We start from the raw sequence: 24,340 nt of genomic DNA, 5'->3' as shown, positions 1-24,340 counted from the left end.
AGCCCAACGTTACACAATCTTCGCCACTCACGCTCGCTTGAGTCGGAACCTTTAGCTTGCTCCAGAGCTGTTCCCAGCTCACACATTGTTTGTATAGCTCACTCTTGGATACGGTCTATTGTACCGGGTGTGCAAGATTTAGCTAACTCAGGGTCAAGGGTTGAGGGCAAGGCGGCGAGGGAATAGGAAGGTGGCAGATCTTGCACCCTTGCATTGTTCTCGTACAGGGGTGAATGGAGTGGCAGTTCTCGTGCATCTGTGTGGATGTCTCGTGCATCTTCCCCCCGTTCCCGGACCACCATATTTTGTTCTGCGGTACCTGCATTGCAAAACTTGCTGATACACACACGGAGCAACACTTTCAAGCATCCAATAACAAGGATGATCGTTATTCGGAGTCGCATGGCCACCATCAGCCAATGAACTATCTTTGCTCCCCATCCTCCGAAGATGCTTTCAAACCAGGCGCCTATTCCCCACTTCTCTCTGTTCAATCTTTCATCCTTCAAATTGCTACTTATCTCCCTCATCTTCTTGATGGCTGCCTGCACTCCCTGTGTTGGGTCTGGAATCCACGCACAACATCTACCTTCCACAATTCTGTAAACTCCCACCTTCTCTGCTAAATGTAAGTCAAGTGCCACTCTGTTCTGCATTATCATTGTTCTCATCTCCACCACAGCATTTAACAATGCCTGATCTTCCGCCATTGACTCATTGGCCACCCTCTCTAACACAGATGCCAGTTTATCTATTTGATAACTGTTCATCACCATACCTGTTCCTGGAAAGAAAAAGCTTAGTGCCTTCTCCCATCCTGACCCGTGCAATGTCGTTTGGCCGTCCGCATCAGTATGGGTAGGCGTTATTCCCACACACTAACATTGTCCCACGGGGTCCAACCATTGAGCTTGATATGCAATGTCCACCCCCCCGCCCCCCCCAATTTCATACTCACTTTTGCAATGAGTCCATCATTCAGTAATATGATTACCTCCCAGCCGCGATTTACCCTACTCAGGGTTCTCTGGCATGTTGAGTTTCCCATAATGTGGCATGAATAGTTTTCATATCCCAGGCTCTCTAAACAAACAGGTCCTTCCTCTTCTCTCACCAGATGTATGGCCCTGGGCATCTGCTCCTGTTGGGTCTTGGATGGCACCCTCCCCTCTTTCAACACTGGGCATACTTCCTCCTCGTCCCAAAAGGCTGCTCCTCTTGTGGTCTTAATCTCTAAGCAAGAAGCCCCACTAAGGGTGTTATCTCCGAGGGAATACCTACTTCTGCCGTTTTTGTTCTCCCAACAAATCTGGGTCATAGGGAGAGGAATTGCCCTCATGTTAATTCCCTTTCTTGACAGTGGGACACTGGGACAGGGGTACATGCCCAACAATTAGACTTATTGAGGGCAGCAGCTACCTGCCTCGACACCTGCCAATAGGTGTTCCGCTCATGTTCGTGCTCCTCTACCTGCTCGTGTTCCTCCTCGTGTTCCTCCATCCGAATACGCTTCCCATTGTTGTACAGTACCTCCAACGTGAGCGTACCGTTTTTATACAGCCGCTCTTTAACGAGCTTACTGTCATTATACCAGCGCTCTTGCCTGAGCTCACCGCCTACATATACAGTACCTTTATATGATGCTCACTGCTTTTGATGGGTTATATGGGCCTGCGCCATCACCCCCAGGAGGATGAGGAGTAACTTCTGCATTCTCGTCTCCCTGCGATCGGAATATCTTACAATGTGTGGCGTGCACCCATGACGGCTTACCTTCAACCTCAATGTGGTCCGGTCCAGCTGGGCTGCAGCGCTGCAGTTCGCCTTCAGTTCTTCACCAGTACCAAGTCACCTGGCTGAAATGGGTGGCACTGCTCTGTCGTGGGTTCAGGCAATGCCGCCTTCACCTGTGTATGAAAACGTTTTGCAACCTTTGTTAAAGCCTTACAAAATTCCAATACTGCGCCATCTTACTATAATTCACCAAATGTCCGTCCGTCCGTTCGAAGGTACCGCAAAAACGGCTAAACCGATCACAGCGATATTTTGGGTGGGTATTTCCTGGGACCCCTGGGAGTAAAATAGGCTATATTGTTTTTCCAAGTTTTCCAATTTTCCAATTTTCCAGTTTTTCCAAACACGATGGAATAATATTTACCAATATGAACAGCGATGTGGCTTTTGTTGAAATTCTACAAATACTGTTTATTCTACGTACCAGGAGAGAGTAGATCGACTCCTGACGAACTCTTCCTACATAAACGTGTGGCTCCGAAGTAACATGGCAGCGTGTGCAAAGCGACTGAGAAACAGGTGTAGCGGCCGCTTCCGTGTTACAGGTTCGGCGCGCACTCTTCACACATAAACGTGCGACTGAGAAAGACGTGTAGCGGCCGCTTCCGTTTTGCAGAATTCAATCTTTTTTCAAAATGGGCGCCATGTACTGTTTAGATTTTGATGATTTGCGTGTGATAAGATTCAACGGATGTTTATATGAATCGTTTAAAATTTAAAAAGCCTTCAATTTCTAATATTTTGCCTTTTCATTTGGGCCTCCCAATTGAAGCTGTGCCCATAGGGCGGGTACCGTTGCTAGTCCATGAAATGCAAAGCCATTTTTGTCAAATCAAGTGGTGCCGTCACAGGGACTCCCATGGGTCGGCCCATGAGGATCTCGTGTGGGGATAACCCCATATTTCTGTTTGCCGTCGACCTCATAATCATCAGCGCCAAAGGAATTTCTTCAGGCCATTTAAGGCCCGTCTCCTCGCATATTTTGCTCATTTTATTTTTCAAGATGCCGTTCTGATGCTCCACTGCTCCCGCCGATTGCGGGTGATAAGCGCAGTGGAATCGTTGATTGATCTGTAGTGCTCTGCACAAGTCTTTGTTAATGTCTTCAGTGAAATGTCCTCCCGTATCACTGGAGATCTTATATGGTATACCATACCGACAGATATATTACTTCATTAACAGCTTAACTATGGTAATTGCGTCACACTTCCGGCATGCAAATGTTTCGACCCATGTCGTGAGCATATCCACGATCACCAATATGTATTGCAACTGATTACACAGTGGCATTTTTACAAAATCTAGCTGGATGTGTACACCCGGCCCCCAGCAGGCTGGATGAGCCCCCTCCCCCCCTTAATCTGCGACGGAGCCCTACGAACATTAGACACCTGGCATATCATGCACCTGCAGCAGAGCCGCTCTGCCACCACCGTAAAATCTGGCGCATACAATGTCCTACACACTGTACTCACCACCCCCCCCCCCCCCCTTTGCTCGTATGGCCATGCCCATGCGCCAGACGGGCAAGCCAAGGCAATAGGCCTTTGGGAGATACCATCTTACCCTGTCGCACCCATAGTCCAGTGTCTGTCAGTTTTTTCACAGCCGGCTCTTGTCCATGCTGCTTGTTCCTCTCTGGCCACCACTTCCTGTATAGCAATAACATCCTGTACCGTGGAAGGAGAGTTTGGTGAGCAGTGCAGGGTGCCAGACCGTATCGAAAGCACGAGATATGTCAAGGGAGACAACTCTGATTTCCTGTTTGGCATTGAGGACCTCCATCCATTGCTGAGACAGCAGAAGCAGCATGTCTCAAGTAGAATGACCTGGTGTGAATCCAAATTGATGATCCAAGATCAAGCCATTGGAGAAGAGGAAGGATTTGATGTGAGAAGTGATGATGTATTCCATGACCTTGTTGATGATTGGGAGCACGCTGATTGGTCTGTAGTTGCAAGGATCTGTTTTTGCACCTTTTTGTGAAAAGCGGTAATGTTTGCTGATTTCCAAGCAGATGGCAGATGAACTTGAGCAAAAGAGAGAGTGAAGAGAACAGAGAGAGGGTGAGATAGAGTTGCAGAGCAGGATTTTAGGACCCGTGGGCTGATGCCGTCTGGTCCAGTTGCAGAATCAGAGTCGAGGTTTGACAGAAACTTCTCCACCTTGTCAGGAGAGAAGGACACAGAGTCCAGGAGCAGCTGTGTTTGACTGGGTAAGGTGGGTACAGAGAGAGATGGGTTTAGGCCACAAGATTTTGAGGCAAACACAGAGTTGAGGCATTCGGCTTTTTCATGTGCGGAGTTAGCTATGTAGCCATTTGAGGTACGGGAGGGGATGGAGGGGGAACAAACACCAGGAACAGATTTGACCAGAAGCCACCAGGATATAAAGGCGGGAGACATGTTTGAGAGTTCAGTTTTGAGATTAGAGAGATATTGTTTCCTTGCTCTCCTGAGGGTAGATACACACTTGTTCCAAGCTCTGTGAAAGGAAAAGAGATTGCCTTCCGTTTGATTAGCCTTCCATGAGGAAAAGGCAAGTTGTTTCAGGGCAACTGCCTCACCACAAGATTCAGTGTACCATCGATGGGAGGAAGGGTAAGACAACTGAAGATGAGATGGGATGAGTCTGTGCATGAGAGAGAGCAATTTACTTTGGAAAAATTCCCAGGAAGAGTCGATGTCAGAGGCAGTAGAAATGGGAGACCGGTCCAGATGATTGATGGCTGCTTGAAGACCATGCCAGTTGGCCTGAGTGAAATGCCAGACTCGTGGATTCTGAGGAGGCTCTCTGAGAATGGCCAGAGAGATGTCCACTTTAACAATTGATCAGATCATTTTCAGAATCATTGGAATCTCCCGTGATGAAGCTACCTCCGAGGGCCTTTCACTTACTCACCACAAGCAGGTTGGTGGTCTTTCTGTCTTCTACCGACTCCTCTCCTGCCTCGCTCCTCCAGCTCTCTCTGGGCTCTGTCCCCCAAATATTCCTAAAGGTCGCACAAGATCTGCCTGCAACCCTCTTATGGTTAAAATGCCAAAATCAAGACTCTCTGCTCACCTTCACTCTTTCATTCCTCTTTTCTCCCGCCTCTGGAACAAACTCCCCCACTCCCTTCAATCCCACTCCTCCATCCAGGTCTTTAAAACAGCTGTTCACCACCATCTCTTATCTTCCCCCATCCAAAACCTTGATCTTTTCTACCCCTGCTAATTTCACCCCAAATCCTCTTTTTTGAAATACCAACTTATTTCCTGGAAGTCCTTGGTGCCCTTGTGTTTATACTTCTCCCACCCCCCCCCCCCTCCCTTCCACGCCGCCTCCCCCCAAGCCCTCTCCCTCCCACACATTCCCGATGTCCCTCACAAATATTGTGTTTATGTGCTTCCCCTTCTCTCCCCATCTTGTCTACCGCTCCCCTTTTTATATACTTTGGTTCTTTGTCTGTTTGATTTGTTTGTGTGATAAATGTTAGCTCTTTCACGAGCCTCGATTATGTATACAAAAAAAAAGAAAAAGATCAGCTCATGATCAGACGAACCGATTGGAGCAGAAGAGGAACATCAGACATTTGCAGGGAAGTTAGTCATAACCAAGTCAAGGAGAGAAGATGCCCTGTTGACTGAGATCCGGGTTGGGAAATTGAGTGATTGTGTCAGGCCCAGTGAGTCGCAGAAGTTATTTGCTGAGGTGCCGTGGCTGGTGTGAGAGGTACCCACACCCAGCCAGCTGGCATGATGACAGTTGAAGTCGCCACATATGATGAAGATAGAGTTGCGATGAGTGGATATAATTTGGTCCATGTTGTCAGACAGCGAGATGTAAATGAAGTCATCACTGTTTGGTGGATGGTACAGCACACATATGAACAAAATGTGGGAGCGGCGGGGAAGCCATAGCCAGAGGTACTTCTGGGGGTGGGGTGAAGAGAGGGCAGTGCGAGGAGAGTGAGAAAGAGAGTTTTTGATAAAGATAGCAACCCCACCACCCGCGCGATGCTCAGGTCTATCATACCGGAAGAGGGAGTAACCAGGAGAGATATTAAGGAATCGGAGACATAACCAGGAAAGTTTCTGTTAAGCAGATTAAGTCTGGTTTTTCAGAAGCAACCTGTATGGAGAGAACAATCAGGTTTGAGCAAAGGCCCCGGTTGTTTGAGGTCCATACCGTTAAGGAAGAGGGAGGGGGAGCCTCGGGTACACACCAGGGGAGGGGAGCGGTAGGGTAAGATGAGAGGAGGAGAGGATGAGATAGGGAGAGCTGTTGATTGTGTGTTGGAGAGTGCAGAAGAGTTGGGAGACTGTGATGGATGAGAAGGAGAAAAGGTTTGATAGTGATGGGATGAGACACAGTGAGGTGTTGTTTGAGGAGGTGGCAGAGCGAAGTAGAAGGTTGGAGGAGGTGGAGGTATGAGTTGGAAGGGAGAGGAAGTGGGGAGGAGGCAGCTTTGAGGAGGAGAAGGGTTGAGAGAGGAGAATTGGAGAAAAATGGTAGGGTGGGGGAGGGCTGAGGGGGGAGTTTTGAAGGGGAGGGGTGAGGGGGAGTTTTGAAGGGAAGGGGTGAGGGGGGAGTTTTGAAGGGTAGGGGGAGGGGGAGGGGGAGAGTTGAACGGGAGGGGCGAGTGGGCAGTTTTGAAGGGGAGGGGTGAGGGGGGAGTTTTGAAGGGTAGGGGGAGGGGGGAGATTAGGAGGGGAGGGGCCAGGGGGGCAGATTAGGAAGGGAGGGGCAATGGGGGAGTTTAGGTGGGGAGGGGTGAGGGGGGAGTTTAGAAAGTGTTGGATGATTCATTAAAAACAAACATCTATTACAAACTGCGTTTATTGTGATTTTCAAGTCAGAGATCCGTTTGAAAACGTTAGAGGAGGGGTGGAATGGAATGCAGGTGAGTTTAGAGAATGTAGAAAGGAAGAATTGTAAGAGATTGAATTTTTCTTTGAAATGGAATGATTTGATGAGGCAATTCAAGAAACTCTTTTAAGTCTGAAGAAGAACAGCGTATTGTAATATACCACTGAATAAAACACTGCAGGGGAACGTTTAAACATTTTTAAACAAAACCGTGAAAACTATCTGGGAAAATTCCCTGAAGTGAGGGCGTAGATCTGAGAAAGAAGGAGAAAGGGTTGAATAAGTATGGTGGAAACTATAATTGGAAAGGTGAGTATCGGCTTGAGAGGTGGAAGAAAAAAAGGAGATAAAGGGGGCGGGGCGAGACAACACGTGGTCGTGGGCGGAGGAGGGGACCGTGAGGTGAGAAGGAAATATTATAATTGTATTTTATTATTATTATTATTTTATTTTTTTGTATTCAAGACTTTAAACAAAGGGTAAGATGTTTGGGGGAGGTAGGGGTGAAAAGAAAATCAAACAAAAAAGCAATTTCAAAAGAAAAAAAGCAAGTTATTTCGAAAGAATTAACTTAAGTTTACAAAATATCGACGTGGCGAGGGAAGCCCCGAGGGACAGGCCCTCCATGCAGTGTGAACAAAACGACTAATTACACACAAGTTTGCACAAATTACAAACCAAGACCTAACTAAAAACACAATAACACATTAACACATACACAGTAAAATAACCAGTAGAAATTTGACACGGACACGATTTGGAAAATACTTAACTTTGATGACGTGCAGAGCTATGTAGGACGCTTCCTCGTCGGAGGAACCGGAAGCAGAGGGTCAAAGTTCCTTTATTTTATTGCTCTAATAAATCTGTCTCTTGTTTTGTTTTTTCCCTATTATTTCCTCTTTTTCCCAGTCCCCTTGGCTCTTAACCCCTGAACCCTGACCCTCACTAAAAATCAGTCATTTTCATCCCCACGTGCTCCCTGACTCCTGACCTCACTCTGACCCACCTGCCTTTAACTCACTCCCAGCCTATATTAAGCGTCGCTCCTATCCCCTTTCTCTCTTTTGCTCTGACGAAGGGTTAGTGCCCGAAACTTCAGCTTCTCTTTGCTCAGTTTTATTCTGCCACAGAACTTCATTGTTTGTGGAAAATTTGTGACTTCCCCTCTTACATAGATTAATCACATTGCTGTGTCTCCACATGGTTGGTTGATGTTGATGATCCATTAATGTGACGTAGGGTCAAAGACCATCAATACAATGTTTTTCAAGCATTCCACTATAGAGAGGGAAAAGAGGAAGAGGAGACAAACATTCCAGATCGCACCGTACAGGCTGCCATTATATTTGTCTAATCTGTATGGTCACACGCATTATTAGGACCTCTACCTATTACCTCTACCTATTAGGTCTCGATTGACCAGTATTTGCCATAACCGCAGCCTTTCCACAAGAGTCGTTGCAGCAGCAGGTGGCAATCCTGCTTGGAACCTTACCTGGTATGTCTGGCTTGCTCTTGCGAAAACACAGTTCTGAAGGAAGTCTGAACATAGTTAAGTTATTACTCTGCCAAATCAACAGTAGCTCGACCTCCAGCAATGGTCGATGAAGGCTATGAATCACAATGGATGTACTCCACAGAAATGTACGGTTAGTTAATGTTTAATCGATATTGTTGAGTAATTTATATGTCACGTGGTATAAGCATGGATGTGTAATGGCTTCAAGGTGTCGCCCACCATTCCACACGTTCATATGCGACTTCTTGCATCCCTTGAATGAATTCTGATACCCATTTTAAAAACCTCGATCAAATTTGTCTTTGAGGCACTCTTGTCTTGCAAGTCCTAAACGAAAGCTTTGACAACCACTACAAATATTCTTCTTACTCTCACAAACGAATCACCAAGCTGCATTTGCCCACATTTTCCAATCGGATGTTGTCAGTGCTTGTAATATTTGACTAACTGGATTCACCCACAGGGCATAAAGACTCCACAGATGAAAACACATTCATGCATATGCAGCACCTGGCTATGGGTTTTCATTTTGTCTGGTCACATGGTTATGCTGCTGATGCAACCACCCTACTCCCTGTAGATTAATAGTAATTGTTTATGAAAGCGAGAACCAATCGTGGACACATTGCCACTCCGTTGGAGGATATTTGGCTGAAAGTGAGAGGGATTTGTAATTTGTTCAGGATGCCGGTGATAACTGGTCTACTCTTCGCGTAGGACACCGTGGGATCTTTAGCATCCAATTTTGCCACCGATGTGTCACCCTGCATGTGAAACACCAGGGTGATATAGTGGGATCGGGATTCAAACCCAGACTAACCAGCTCAAGGCAAGTCTACATACCTCTAAACTACCTTGCCAGCCCTCACAGAGATCAAGGCAGAAAATTCTAATTTTACCGGCACACAATTGCCTACTCTTTCAAAAGGTACCGTGGGATATTTAACATCCATAAACAAAGCACAAAGATGAAAAGCATTTGGCATCCATTTTAACTTTCGCCATTTTCTTTTTCAAACTTTCACTTTCAATTTAACCTAAATTATTGCATTAACTGACTGCTTCATCTCACATTTTACTTCCATGCATTATATAATACTAGGGCATGCCCGTACTATATCTATATCTAAAATTATATCCCCCCCCCTCTATTTACATGAAATGGTTTGGTCCAAAGCGAACGGCTTGCGAGTGGTGACAATCCCCCCCCTCTATTTACATGCAATGGTTTGGTCCAAAGCGAACGGCTTCCGGAGTTTGGTAAAGAAATCGCCATCGCGTGCACAAACGCGCAGGAAAGCGAATGAATCGCAAATACGTTTTTATTAGTTGTAAAACATAGTTTAACGCCAACATAGTTTGCAAACGTGAAATAAATGAATACGCTCTCAAATGTGCCATCCGAGGCAGAGTGTGCCCGCCACGTTCGGCACACGCGATCGTTCGCTGCTCTCTGATTGGTTGAATCGTTTTTTGGACATAGCTCGGTAAGTAATTGTCCGATTAATATGAAACCTTGAAAAGGCACATCCTCGGGTCCCCAGCAATATACCTGGCAAGTTAAAAGTATATCGGACCCGTGGTTGTCGAGAAACAGCGGTCACAGACAAACGTACAGACGTACAGACAGACAGACAGAGATTACTGGAATTATAGATAGATGACCCTACTGCAAAGCCGCAATGAGCCGGCAAAGCCAAAGCCTCTATTGAACTTTTTCGCAATTGTTATGCATACTTCCGCATCCGCAAGATGGCGGCCTCCATGGAGCGATTTGGTGCGTCAAAGCTTCGAAATTCTCAAAGGATCCAGCAAAATCTGGCTTTTAAACATAATACGCGTTCATTCACAACACCGGCTTCGCCGGCTACGATACCGGTATTCCTCCTGATGGTCCTTTCTCCTCTCTCTCTCCTCTCCTCATGCCCTTCCCTTCAGATGTTTGTTGGTGAGGTGAGCTCCCATGTGTTTTCCAATTGGGGGGGTAGGGGGAAGCGAAAAGGTGGTCGGATTCCCAGGGGAACTCGAGAACGGACCATTGTCACTGGTGACTGCTGCTACATCAATCCTTTAGTCAGGCGATTGGTGCGCTTTCTAGGTGAGTCACAAGTAGTTGAGTTAAGTTTTCCTTCGGACTTTGGTCAAAGAAGCCTTGGCTTCAGTCTAGAATAAGTTATAATTAGGCTTCCATCGAGGTTCCCACTAGAAACCGATTGTTTTTGAAAGGATCATTATTCTCACACATTTTGTGGAGACGATTCCGAGGAAACCGTTTTAACTAGCTCTACGAAACTTTAACTCATTATTGATACCAATGTAACATAGTGCATCATGAATTTTGTTTTTGCAGTTTTGACTTACATTGGCTGCCATTGCCTAAGATATCATAAACTTTAAACATCTTCTCCAGAACCACTGAACAGATCAATGGGAAATTTTACAAATATAATCACCTCGCCATGTGGATAAAAGTTTGTGAAAAAAAACATCGGTCATGTGGTTTGGCAGCCATATTTGATTTAAAAATAAAACTTTAAAAACTACAGACCTTGCAACTACAGACCAATTTTCTTCTGCATTTCAGGAAATTCCCAGACGGTTCACTGTTTTGCTTTAAAATGTTTAAACTCACCCCTGCCATGCTGTGTTCTTTTGTACACTATAACTCGCTCTTTTTCTTCCGAGTTCAAAAGGCTGCATTAATTTGCTCATTAAATCTTTCCATCACAAAAAAAAATTCAATCTCGCACAGTTCTTCCTTCCTTCATTCTCTAAACTCTCTTTCATTCCACCCCTCCTCAAACGTTTTGAAACGGATCTCTGATTTGAATATCTCAAGAAACCCAGTCTGTAATAAATGTTCAATTTTCCTTCATCATTCTAAACTTTAAAAATTCCCAACCCACATAGGCCATGGGCTACCTAGACCCCTGGTGCACCCCCCCCCCCCCCCCCCACCAACCTACCACCCAAGGTTTTTTTAAAGCCTTGGGGTGTCCTGAACACGAAATTGAATGTTAACAGTGAAAATATAGGGACGAACTTTCCTGCGTCAAACACCATGGTGACTATCCGTTAACACCTGTTAACCTTCACACAACTCCGTGTGCCTTCTCCATGTCGGCTTGCCTCTTCCGCTGTTCATCGTCAGTGCTACGAGCTTGGATCAGCGGATCCAAGCTCGTAGGCATGCTTCACAGCTGTATCCGTGTCGATAGTGGAGCTGTACACTATGAATGATTTGTAGCAGCCCATGTTACAGAATGATAGTTTGTCCTTGTATTGATCATGCGTCTGCAGCTTTATTTTCAGGTTTTCGCTCCTGTATTCTGGATTAGGGTATTGCGAATCCTGCAGGGATGATATGTAAATGTTGCGTAAATCCGTTAGTTTCAGAATTTGTTTCTTTTCGAGGACATCTGTGTCCAGTATGCTACAGACAGCCTTGAATGCTTCTCCGTGTGCCTTCTCCATGTCGGCTTGCCTCTTCCGCTGTTCATCGTCGGTGCTTCTCCACTTTTGCGGCTTCTGTACATATTTGGCCCGACAGGACTTGTGATATTTGGCCTCGCATGCGAACAGGTCATGCCCTCTGATCCGACGTAGCAAGCTCTCATCACTTCGCTCCTCAGCTGACGCGACAACATTTTTCCCTCCGTCAAATTCAAACATTGACAAACCTTCTGATGTCCACGATCCACTTGATTTGATCTTCTTCCTCCCTTCAGACTTACAAAATAAACAGTCGGGGTTGAAGAGGACGCGATCACCTTCGGACGACCGACTTGTTCTGGGGGCAGTACCTGTTTCAAGTGGGTCAGATGGTTCAGATGGTTGCAGGCGATCCAGATTCATAGTGAAGCGTTGGTAACATTGTCGGTGATAACCATGATGGTCTGACAGGGTACTGGGTATTAGATCACATGATCCTTTCATCCTGTGTGTAGAATCCACTGGTTGGGAAAGCCGTCTTTGTCTGATGTCCTGCAACTTCGACAATTTGTTCTCGGCGGTACTGGTGCTCGAAAGAAGCTGAAGTGGTCCATACTTTAATCCTGGAACATGGACAATGCATTCGGGTATATGTTTCTGTGTCTGTGTTTCTTCATTACTTGTAGAACCACTATCGTGTCGTGTTTTTTTCTGGGGAGGTGGACCAGTCTCCATCGGCGTGGAGGGGTCAGTAGGATCAGACATGATCAGGCTGCGTCATTTGGTGCATTCACACTGGACCTGAAAAGACACGTTTAAAGTCATATTTAGAAACAGAAGACAATCAAATATATGTGTAATATTTAGTATTTATGTGTGAAACCAAGGTAAGAGAATCAGGAGACGTATATATTCACTTGGTTGAATGGTACACTGGAAATTGAAACTTAACTACAATTGTTGTGAATTTTCATAGCCATGTCACACGACATGTATTAGTAAAAACTTAACTAACCTGTGACGAAGTCCTTTCAGAATTGCCTGGGTAGAACTTAACTATATTTTCACATGTACAACAGGAGATATAACTGAAAACAAAAACTGTATGGCGAATAATCGTAAAGAGTGTTGGAGAAAACATGAATTCCATGAATCGCGTTGGCGGCCTTAAATTCCATATGTTGTATTGGGGGCTCGGCTTTGCTGATTAAATTCCATAAATCTTGTACTGTGGATTAAATTCCCTAAATTTCGTCCGGTAAAGAATTCCCTAACATTCCCAGAATTCCCAAATTTGGAAATTTTTCCAACATTACCAAATTTTTCAAAAATTGGAAAAATTTTGTGTGAAGGTTAACAGGTGTTAACGGATAGTCACCATGGTGTTTGATGCAGGAAAGTTCGTCCCTATATTTTCACTGTTAACATTCAATTTCGTGTTCAGGACACCCCAAGGCTTAAAAAAACCTTGGGTGGTAGGTTGGTGGGGGGGGGGGGGGGGGGTGCACCAGGGGTCTAGGTAGCCCATGGCCTAACACTCCCCTCCAAAGCTCCCAACTCACCCCTCCCCCTCAAATCTTCCCCTCACCCCTCCTCTTCAAATCTCTCCTCTCACCCCTCCCCTTCAAAACTCCCAACCCACCCCTCCCCTTCAAAGCTTCCAACTCCCCTTCCAATCTCCCCCCTCACCATTTTTCTGCAATTCTCCCCTCTCACCCCTCCTCCTCAAAGTTGCCTCTTAACTTCTCCACAAAGCTGCCTCCTCCCTGCTTCCTCTCCCTTCCAACTCATACCTCCACATCCTCCAACCTTCTACTTCACTCTGCCACCCCTCAAACAACTCCTCACTGTGCCTCATCCCATCACCATCGAACCTTTTGTCCTCCTCGTCCTTCTCCTTCTCCTAGATCTTCTGCAATCTCTGACACACTGTCAACAGCTCTCCCGACCTTCCCTCTCCTCCCTCATCTTTCCCTACCCCTCCCCTCCCTTGTCCTGTATCCGTTGCTCCCCCTCCCTCTTCCTTAACAGTATGGACCTCAAACATGACTGATCTCTCCATACAGGTTGCTTTTGACAAACCAGACTTAATCTGCTTAACAGAAACTTTACTTCTTCAAGATGGCTCCGATTCCTTAATTTCTCTCCCTGGTTACTCCCTCCTCCAGTATGATAGACCTGAGCCTCGTCCTGGTGGTGGGGTTGCCATCTTTATCAAAAACTCTCTTCCTCACTCTCCCTGCACATCCCTCACCCCACCACACCCCCAGGTGTACCTCTAGCTACGGCTTCCCCTCCGCTCCCACCTTTTCTTCATATGTGTGTTGTACCGTCCACCAAACTGTGATGACTCAATTTACATCTTGCTATCTGACAACATGGACCAACTTCTATCCACTCATCCCAACTCTCTCTTCCTCATATGTGGTGACTTCAACTGTCATCAAGCCAGCTGGCTGGGTGTGGGTACCTCTCGCACCAGCCACGGCATCTCAGTAAAGGACTTCTGTGACTCAATGGGACTGACACAATCTGTCAATTTCCCGACCCGGTTCTCAGTCAACGGAGCATCTTCTCTGATAGACTTGGTTTATGACAAACTTCCCTGCAAATGTCTGCTGCTCTTCTGCTGCTCCAATCTGATAATTTGCTTGTTAAAGTGGACATCTCTCTGGCTGTTCTCAGAGAGCCTCCTCAGCGCCGACATGTCTGGCATTTCACTCAAGCCGACTGGCATGGTACGACAAATGAAGACGAGATGGGATAAATCTGTGCATGAGAGAGAGCAGTTTACGTTGGACGAATTCCCAGGAAGAGTTCATGTCAGATGCAGTAGAGATGGGAGACCAATCCAGATGATTGATGGATGCTTTAAGACCGTGCCAGTCAGCCTGAGTGAAATACCAGACTCATCGGCGCTGATGTGGCTCTCTGAGAATGGCCAGAGAGATGTCCACTTGAACAAGGAAATGATCATAAGAACCCATTGGAGCAGAAGAAGAGCAGCAGACATTTGCAGGGAAGTTTGTGCTCATATTTGTGATCTTCAACATTGGGATAAGTGATACATCTACGGAAATATACTTCACGGTGCAGCTCTACTTTCTCTTCTCCCACCCCCTCCCCCCCCTCCCCCCAAACCACTGCTGAGTACAAGGACTCATGATGCTGACCCCCTTAGGATACACCATGCAGGTCCCTAAGTATGTCTGCCAACTATGGTCGAAATCAGTGAAAAACTGAAGGAGAAGTTGGCAAAGAAACAGATTGTTTGTACTTTATAGTAACGATATTGTTACATTTATGGGGGGTAGGCAATGAAATACCCTAGTCCAGGTAGGATTGTGTCGGGTAGTGTGCTCCGACTGTCATGAAGAAGAAACCTGTAACGTAAGTCAGCTCCGTGTGTCCGGTAAGTGTATAATGGTCTCCATGAGAGGGGTGGAGCTATGTTAATTAGGTAGGGCATAATGGTAATTCCCTGTATGTAAATTGCCTCTGTGGCTTTTCCTTTGTTCGTTATGACACATGCAACACCAGCCATGCACTCTGCACCTATACTAAACAAACCATAAAAGCTACCGGATGCGGACATTCAAACACTACTACTGATGCCATCAGCCGAGTCATCACAAGGGCCGTGAGGCCCTGCCCCGAGAGGAGATGATTGGTCGTAGCTGTGGAGCGATGTGGTGGGACTCTTTGATTGGAGCATGCGCAGACGTCATCAGAGAACGTTCGAGCACCAGGAGTAAAAAGTACATGTCCCGGATTTTTCCCTCTCTCGGTTCTTGGTATTCATACAAGCAGTCACATTTTCCCTCTCTTGGCTTTGGGTTTTACTGCAGACGGTCGTGGCTCGTGTGCTCTGACTCGCTTGGTTCGTGGTTGGCAGCATGGTCAGGCACAGTTCATGCATACCCTCAGTGGACGCATCCTTCCCTTGTCTCACCTCTGTGCTGAGAGGAAAGTATGGGCTCGGTGCGGCCGAGCAGGAAGGAGCGTGGACCTGCTCGCTTCATGTTCGGAGGCTGGTGGGTGAACGGACTTCACGCCAAGGCGTGTTTTCCCGTGCAGGGACACGGGATTTTGACGACCCTGGACGGTCACGGATGCCAGGCGGAGTGCAGGCAACAAACACAACATGCACATTTTATTGCTTTCATTTATTTATTCCCCTTGTGTTGTATACGAGTTTGTATGGAGGGTTCCTTGATTAGGAATATTAGTATTACCGCACATTTACTTGTCCCTGGCATTTATTTTTATTAAACCCTTTATTTGTTGCATTTAAAATCCGTGTTGGTCTTGTTTGATTATTGTGGCTCGAGGACGCTCCAGTGGAATTCGTGCAGCTAATAGCCTTGCTGCCCTCCACCCTCACGCATATAAAATAACACCGCCAAAATTGGACTGAACGCCTCGGAGTGTAAAGCTTTATCGGCCATTCGTCACCTTGGGGGATCTTAATCCCTCCGGTGAACACGACAATATATTACATGTTGGTTGTAGTCGTTTTCTTTTGTTTAAATACTGGAGTAACAGGATAGCACTTTTGGAATCCTATTTCCTCTGAGCTGCCTGATCCTGATTTCAATTCCCAGGAGAAATTGACGACAGCTAGAGCTTCCCATCTGGTAAATTGCCAATAGCAGACACTGCATTATGGTGAAGGTACGCTATTATTCAAGCTGTCTGCCTCGTTTCCAAGTGCGAAAGTTTCTGTCTTACTCCAGCATTTCTGCATCCAAGCCCACAATGGCATTAAGCAAAAGACGCGTGTCATCATCTCTCCTCGTCAATAAGTTTGCTTTATTGGATGCCTGATAGTGTTTAGCAAACCTCTGTGTTATCTCAAGGTTTAAAAGATTATCTTGACTCCTAGGCAACATAAACCAAGTTATGGAATCTGTAGTTGCAGCAGATTTAACGTCGGCCCTCTTGAATCATCTGGTAACTATAAGTTTATTTTTTACATAAGTCAATTAAGACTGCAGATGCGAGAACGCCATGAGCCTCCAACAAAAGTTATGATCAATCTCCGGGCAATTCCGATTAAATCGAGACTGTCTAGAATCTGACCCTTCCAGTAGCATCCAGATTGCAATCCGTATCTGGCGGGCTGATTTATCTCTTTGCAGACAAGTAGAATTTTGCTCTTATAGTATCTTTTCTTCCAAATTCTATTTGAAGGTTGGTGACTCTCTTTTGTCCGAATTAGTTTGAGTTGTAATTTGCAATATTTGTTTCTATCTCAGTATCATTTTCCTGTGCACCATTGGCATGTTACAATGTAAAACATAACAGTTTAAAACGTTTAGGTATATGAGATCAATACTGATAATGCAGTCAATGCATACACATGCATGGGATTGTCATGCTCACTACTTTTTATTTGTATTGAGATGATTGTACTTTGCTTTGTTGAAATAACTCCCCCATTCACATCCCACTCCCAATGTCTCCTCTTCTCATCCTGGTCATTTGATTGCTGGATTTTCCTTGCAGGAGTCTTCGCTTTTGGATACTTCTCCACAGTTGTGTTTGCCAACGTGTGCCAGGTATTATCTATCATCTTGGTCATTTTTGATAAATGGCTCCTTACTCTTTTGCAATATGTGATGTTTCGATGCCAAATGTTTTTCCTTCTAACTTTCATTATCATTCGTGTTGAAGGTGTTAACATTTATTTGCTTTTTGTCTCCTATTATAATTTGTCTTTCTATCAATATATAAAAGTTACTTCTCCCCTCTAGCCTATTCCTCCCACCACCCCCAAACCTCTTTAGTCTTTTGTGTCTGTTTTCTTTCCTTGTACTTCACTTTTACCTCTTATTTTACTCAGAGCCTCCGCTGTGTATGTGGGTGGCCCCCTGCAAACCTCATGTGGGGGGCCCTTTCTATTGGTGGGCGAATAATATGGTGACAGATCTTCAGGCCATACCTCGGTTCTGGAGGGGTTAGCGAAGTATTAGAATGACCAGCTCTGTCTGTCTCTGTACTGATTGTAACCAAACTTGAGAGGATAGTACCGTGAAATGAGGTGAATAGGGACAGCAAGGTGAATAGGGACACAAACTGAAAAAAAGTTCGGAAACTTTTTTTGCTGAAAATTGATAACCATACTGATTTGTTGATATTTGGGTTGAAGGTGTTCTCTTGTTTTTTTAAAAAGCAACTTATAGTCCCTATTAACCCCATATATGGGTTAAATAGGAATAAATAGGATTTTTATGGCTGTCCCTGTTCACCCCGTTTTACGGGTGAATAGGGAAAGTCACTAATACAAAAAAGTAATAATCAAGAAACAATCCTGAGTTTCCAACTTATTGCTAAATTGATAGCTCAGATGGATGCACATAATATGCACCCATAATATAAACCACGGTGCCAATGAAAAAAAAAATGGGATAAAAAGTTTCTCCAAACTGTCCCTATTTCTTGATTATTATTTTTTTGTATTAGTGACTTTCCCTATTCACCCGTAAACGGGGTGAATAGGGACAGCCATAAAAATCCTATTTATTCCTATTTAACCCATATGTGGGGTTAATAGGGACAGCCATAAAAATCCTATTTATTCCTATTTAACCCATATGTGGGGTTAATAGGGGCAGCCATAAAAATCCTATTTATTCCTATTTAACCCATATGTGGGGTTAATAGGGGCAGCCATAAAAATCCTATTTATTCCTATTTAACCCATATGTGGGGTTAATAGGGACAGCCATAAAAATCCTATTTATTCCTATTTAACCCATATGTGGGGTTAATAGGGACTATAAGTTGCTTTTTAAAAAAACAAGAGAACACTTTCAACCCAAATATCAACAAATCAGTATGGCTATCAATTTTCAGCAAAAAAAGTTTCCGAACTTTTTTCAGTTTGTGTCCCTATTCACCTTGCTGTTTGCCTATTCACCCCATTTCACGGTACTGGTAGTATGGGTCACCCAGAGTGTGATATGTGGCCAACAATGAATTAAGTGAAATGTCAATCGCTGTTCATTATTGCCAGGATAGCTTATGTGGACCTAATGCCGAGTATGTTAAGAAAGAAGATAACGCTGACTGACATCCTAAAGGTACTTCCGCAAGATGGAGGAAATGACGTAAAATCAGAAATGATTCAAAGTACATTTCATTCGATTTACTTTGAGGTCTTTGGAAAACTATTTAACAAGTAATAAAAACATTTAAAAATCGAAAAAGAATGTAGGGATATTACTGGAAAAAGTATGGAAACAAGAAGAAATTAAAACTGCTAGCAGTGATGCCCCGGGGACCAAGCCACCCCATTCTGATTGGACAATTGTGCAACAACGGCAGCCCGGACCCAATTATGCAAAGGTTGAACTGAATCGATCTGAAACATGGAGGAGGTCCATTTTACAGGTTTTTCATGAAATCCAATATGGCCACAATGCTATGTGACCTATGACGTCATCCAGAGGATATACATTAACTCCAGTGGCATATACTATAAGTGGTGCAAGTTTCAACTCTATCTCGAAAAATTAAGGCGGAGATGCATTTTAAAGGTTTTCATGAAATCCAATATAGCCGCTTGGTCACGTGACATATGACATCAATTTTGATCAATTTTGTTTTCTTTTTCATTGCCAGACCATGTGACCAATCAAAAAATTTTGGATATTCAAGTTCTTATTGATGAATAGTTGCCACAAAAATATTTTGTGCTAATCGGATATAAAAATTTTTTTTATCTCAACGTCGCTGCCAAACCGGTTCACCAATGACGTCATCTCATACAACTTTTTTGCACCATGGGTAGTCGATCATAACATGACAATATTCAAATCGATAGCATTTGCGGTTTCGGAGAAGAAGATCTTTAAAGTTTTCGCTAAAATACAAGCTAGTTGCCATGGTGATTGCAAAATCAAAATTCGGAAAAAAGATGGCATCAATTCCCATTGGCCCCAACATTCCTGGAAAGTTTCAACTTGATCGTTGATCAGAGCAACAGTGCCGACGCTGCAGCTTCCACAAAATTTGGCGCAAAGAATAATAAGAAGTCCAATAACAAAAGGAGACCAAGTCTCTTATAGACTTGGTCCCCTAATGATCGATTATACTTGTCTGTCAATGTCTGTTTTGTCAAAAAATCAATGTCTGTTTTAAACATAAAGATACAGGTTTCTATTTTAAAAGTCCGTCTATCTTTCTGAATTGGATGAAGAAGATGTTTAGTGTATGGTAACAGAAACCATTTAAGATTTTAAAATAAAGCATGATGGACACGGAAGGAGCACAAAAACAACAACAACAACAACAACAATCCCTCTGCCACGAAAGGTCCGGTTTTCGAGTGTTTCACTGTATTTTTCATCTTCTTTGAGATTTACAGATAGATATGCCATGTGGTTGTGAAGTGCAACATGATGTCTGATTAAATCCGTCAGTGAAGCGATTGGTAGCCGGTAGATATGCATGACTAGTGTTATTGGAAACATCTATGTTACACAACTGGACTTTCAATATGCTGTGGCTGATGTGAGAGGCCCCTCTTTGGTGGTGGCCCCCAGTGGCTGCTCGCTCCACGGGCGCCTAACGGAGGCTCCGATTTTACTGATAATCTCCTCTTTCTCTTCTCGCGTCTGCTTCTTGTTCTTGTTCTTCTTCTTCTGGTTTGTCTGCCTCTTTCAATCCTGAAGATTCTTGCAGAACATTTCTCTCTTTCATTGCTTCATTTTACTTGCTCCACTTTGTTTTTCACCGACTTCACCATCCTAATTAAAGTTAAAATATTATGAGTATCATGTTGTAATCAATAATTGTAATTATTTGGAATATGTCATCAGAGTAATAAACTAGAAGGGCACTTGGTAGAGCGCATACCCCCGTTAGGCTGAGTAGTTTACATTTTGTATCCCACGGAGGCGGATCCGTACTCGGACCTGAACTAAAATATAATCGCTTGTTCTCATCACCTAACCAACTCTTCCACCAAGTTTTGCCAAAACATTTTGAGATATCATACGACACATATATTGTTTTGGGTCCCATCTCTCAAATTATGGTGAAGAATCACTTCAAACATTTTTTTTAAAAATATCGTATCCCGATCCAGATTCAGATCTTCACCAAAATCGAATCGATTCATCCTTGTCACACACCCAACCTGACCACCACGTTTTGTCCGAATCTGTCCATAACTTTTTGAGATATCTTGCTATACATGGTTTTGAGCCCGATCACTCAAATGGTAAAGAATCACTTTAAAAATAGCAGATTCAGATCTTTACCAAAATTGAATTGATTCTACCTTGTACACACCCAACGTGTCCACCAAGTTTTGTCCGAACCCGTCCACAACTCTTTTGAGATATCATGCTTTATATCGTTTTTGGCCCTGTGTCTCAATGGTGAAGAATCACTAAAAAATGATCGTTGGATCTGCACCAACATCCAATCAATTCATCCTTGTCACACACCCAACCTGTCCCCCAAATGTCATCCGAATCCATCCATAGCTTTGTGAGATAACCTGCTTACAGACAGACAGACAAACACAGACACAACCTCCGTCCATCTCTCAAAATTAGGAGGTGGACATGCATTGATCACTTGTTACAAATGCATGATCAAGATGTATCGAAAAGAGCAATATGCTGGACACCTGACGGGAAGAGAAAGATTGGACGGCCAAGAGATACCTGGCGACACACCGTTGAGAAGGAAATGAAAGGAGTGAAGGTCACCTGGGATAAAATCGGAATGTGGGCCCAAGACTGACAAAAGTGGTGAAAGTTCATTGAAGAGGCTCCACATGCCAGGTGAAATGAATGGATAATAAGCAATTTAAATGCCACAGAATGAAAGATTTGGAATAATTACGCAGATTGAGCTGGAGATGTTTAACACAAGAGACTTCATCCAAATGCAGTTTATCTGCTATGCCACAAAAGCCATTCATTCGTTCTTTTCCTGCTCTTCAATGGTGAAACAAAACAAATAACATTTTCTTTCCAATGCCTTTTACTGTTGTTCCTACTGACGTCATGCACACCCTGATGTATGTTGCCTGATGCTTAAGGGTGGGCCTTATTTGATTGTGGTGCATGCAGCTTGGGAATCGCAACTTATGGACACCTTACCTCTTTTATTCAATTATTGTCAAAAATGGGGTTGGAAACCCTCAACTTCCATGTGAAAAACAAATTCTACAAATTTCATAAAATTAATTTAAAATACAAAACTATAATATTTTGGTTGGATAAGTGTCCACCCCCCTCAGTTAATACTTGGTGGAAGCACCTTTGACAGCAATTACAGCTGTGAGTGTGTTGGGATAGGTCTCTACCAACTTTGCACACCTTAATTGAGCAATATTTGCCCATTTTTCTATACAAAACTGTGCAAGATCAGTCAAGGTGCGTGGAGAGTGTTGATGGACAGCAATCTCCAAATCATGTAACAGATTTTTGATTGGATTTAGGTCGGGGCTCTGATTGAGCCACTCAAGGACATTTATCTTTTTGTTCCTTAGCCACTCCAGTGTAGCTTTGGCTATGTGCTTTTGGTCGTTGTCATGCTTAAAGGTGAACTTCCGTCCCAATTTCAGCTTCCTTGCAGAGGGCAGCAGGTTTTCCTCTATAATGTGCTTTTTTGGATTCTTATGTATTTTGCTCCATCCATTTTCCCTTCTATCCTGACAAGTGCCACAGTCCCTGCTGATGAGAAACATCCCCATAACATGATGATGCCACCACCATGCTTCACAGTTGGGATGGTGTTCTTTGGGTGATGTGCTGTGTTGGGTTTGCACCAAACGTAACGTTTTGTATTCAGGCCAAAATGTTCAATCTTAGTTTCGTCAGACCACAAAACATTTTGCCACATGGCTTCAGAATCTCCAGAGTAGTTTTTGCATACCTCAAACGAGACTCCAGGTGGGCTTTTTTGAGTAATGGCTCCCTTCTTGCCACCATACCGTACAGGCCAGACTTGTGGAGTGCTTGGGATATTGTTGTCACATGCACACAGTGAGCAGTCTTTGCCATTAAGGCCTGTTGCTCTTTCAAAGATGCCAGTGGCCTCTTGGTGGCCTCTCTGATCAGTCTCCTCTTTGCTTGGTCATCCAGTTTGGAGGGACGGCCTGATGTAGGCAGGGTCTTGGTGGTACCATACGCCTTCCACTTCTTAATGATTCTTTTGACTCCAAGGGATATTCAAGACCTTTGAAATATTTTTATACCCATCCCCTGATCTGTGCCTTTCCACAACTTTATCCCGGAGTTTTTTTGATAGCTCCTTGGTGCTCATGGTTGAGTCTTTGCTGTGAAATGCACGACCCAGCAGAGGAAACATACAGGAACAGCTGATTTTATTCGGAAATAATCGTAATAACTACAATTTAACACAGGTGGAGGCCAATTAACTTAGTGTGTGATTTTGAAAGTGATTGGTTACATCTGAGCTAATTTACAATTGGTATTATAAAGGGGGTGGACACTTATCCAGACAAGATATTCTAGTTTTGTATTTTTAATTAATTTTCTGAAATTTGTGGAATTTGTTTTTCACTTGAAAGTTGTTGGTTATGATGTGTAAATAAAGGTGGAAAAAGTTTGATTTAATGAAATTTAATTCCAGGCTATAAGGTAACAAAGGGTGAAAAAATTGAAAGCTTTCTATAGGCACTGTATGTATGTATGTATGTATGTATGTATGTATGTATGTATGTATGTATACACATACATACAGGGTTATTCAAATACAAGTAAACCTTTTCAAAAATTATTTTACTATTGAACATATGGCAATGTGCTTTATATAGACTGAAGGGAGACATTTAAAAGTTATTTTCACACCTTACAAGCTCTCGATATGACTTCCACGTGTGACGCGGCATACGTCGAGTCAATAATCCAGTTATTTCCACACTCTTCGCAGTATGTCACAGGTGACAGCAGCCACGGCCTCAGTCATGAGCGCTTCAGATCATCGATATATTTTGGCAATGGGAGTACATATACAGCATATCCGACAAAATCCCACAAAAACAAGTCACAGGGTGTCATATCCGACAATCTCGGTGGCCATCTGAACAAAGGCAGGTCTCTTGCCACAGCACGTACAATCCATCGACGTGATAGGTTGGAATTCAGGCAATGGGCGCACACCCGAATGGAAATGAGGGGGTGCACCATCTTGTTGGAAAATAAAGTAATGTGAATCAGCATGAAGCTGGGGGAGGCATCAGCCAGTTTATCAACATATCCAAAGAGGACATACCAGAAACTGTGTTTCCGATGAAGAAGAATGGTCCATAAACTGTTTTGTTGGAAATGTTGGAAAACATTAACTTTTGGTGAATTGCATTCATGTTTGATGACAACATGTGGATTTTGAGAGCCCTTCACACTGATAATGTGGCGGTTGACCTTTCCTCCTAAGTGGAAAATTGCTTCATCAGAGAAAATTAACCTTTCTGCAAACTCTTCATCCTCCAGTCTCTCTTGCATTTCACAGCATAAATCGTAACGAATGACTTTGTCACTGGCCTTCCAGGCTTACCGTAACTCCAGCTCGTAAGGTTTCATGATTAGGAGCTTCCACAGTACACGACAAACTGTCGTCTGTGGAATCTGTAGCTCACTGCTTGTTCTATTGGTTGACGTTTTTGGACTGTTGACTCCCGCATTCGCTGCACAGTCTTCTCTGAAGTCGCAGCACAGCGCCCGGTGCTCTTTCTCTCGCGGAGACAACCTGAGC

General features: G+C 44.1%; 1 protein-coding gene across 1 annotated transcript in view; it reads left to right on the top strand.

The window, feature by feature from the left end:
• The window catches only part of LOC137421586 (phospholipid phosphatase-related protein type 5), a 98,509-nt gene that overhangs the window by 48,777 nt on the left and 25,392 nt on the right, over window positions 1–24,340 (top strand). The window contains exons 4-5 of the mRNA XM_068107790.2: window positions 10,106–10,265; window positions 17,108–17,160. Coding sequence (XP_067963891.1) covers window positions 10,106–10,265; window positions 17,108–17,160 — 213 coding nt within the window. The remainder of the gene's footprint in view (window positions 1–10,105; window positions 10,266–17,107; window positions 17,161–24,340) is intronic.

Source organism: Myxine glutinosa, chromosome 2 (assembly GCF_964187855.1).
Source record: "Myxine glutinosa chromosome 2, kmMyxGlut1.1, whole genome shotgun sequence".
Taxonomy (NCBI): Eukaryota; Metazoa; Chordata; class Myxini; order Myxiniformes; family Myxinidae; genus Myxine; species Myxine glutinosa.
This window is presented reverse-complemented; position numbering and strand designations above follow the sequence as displayed.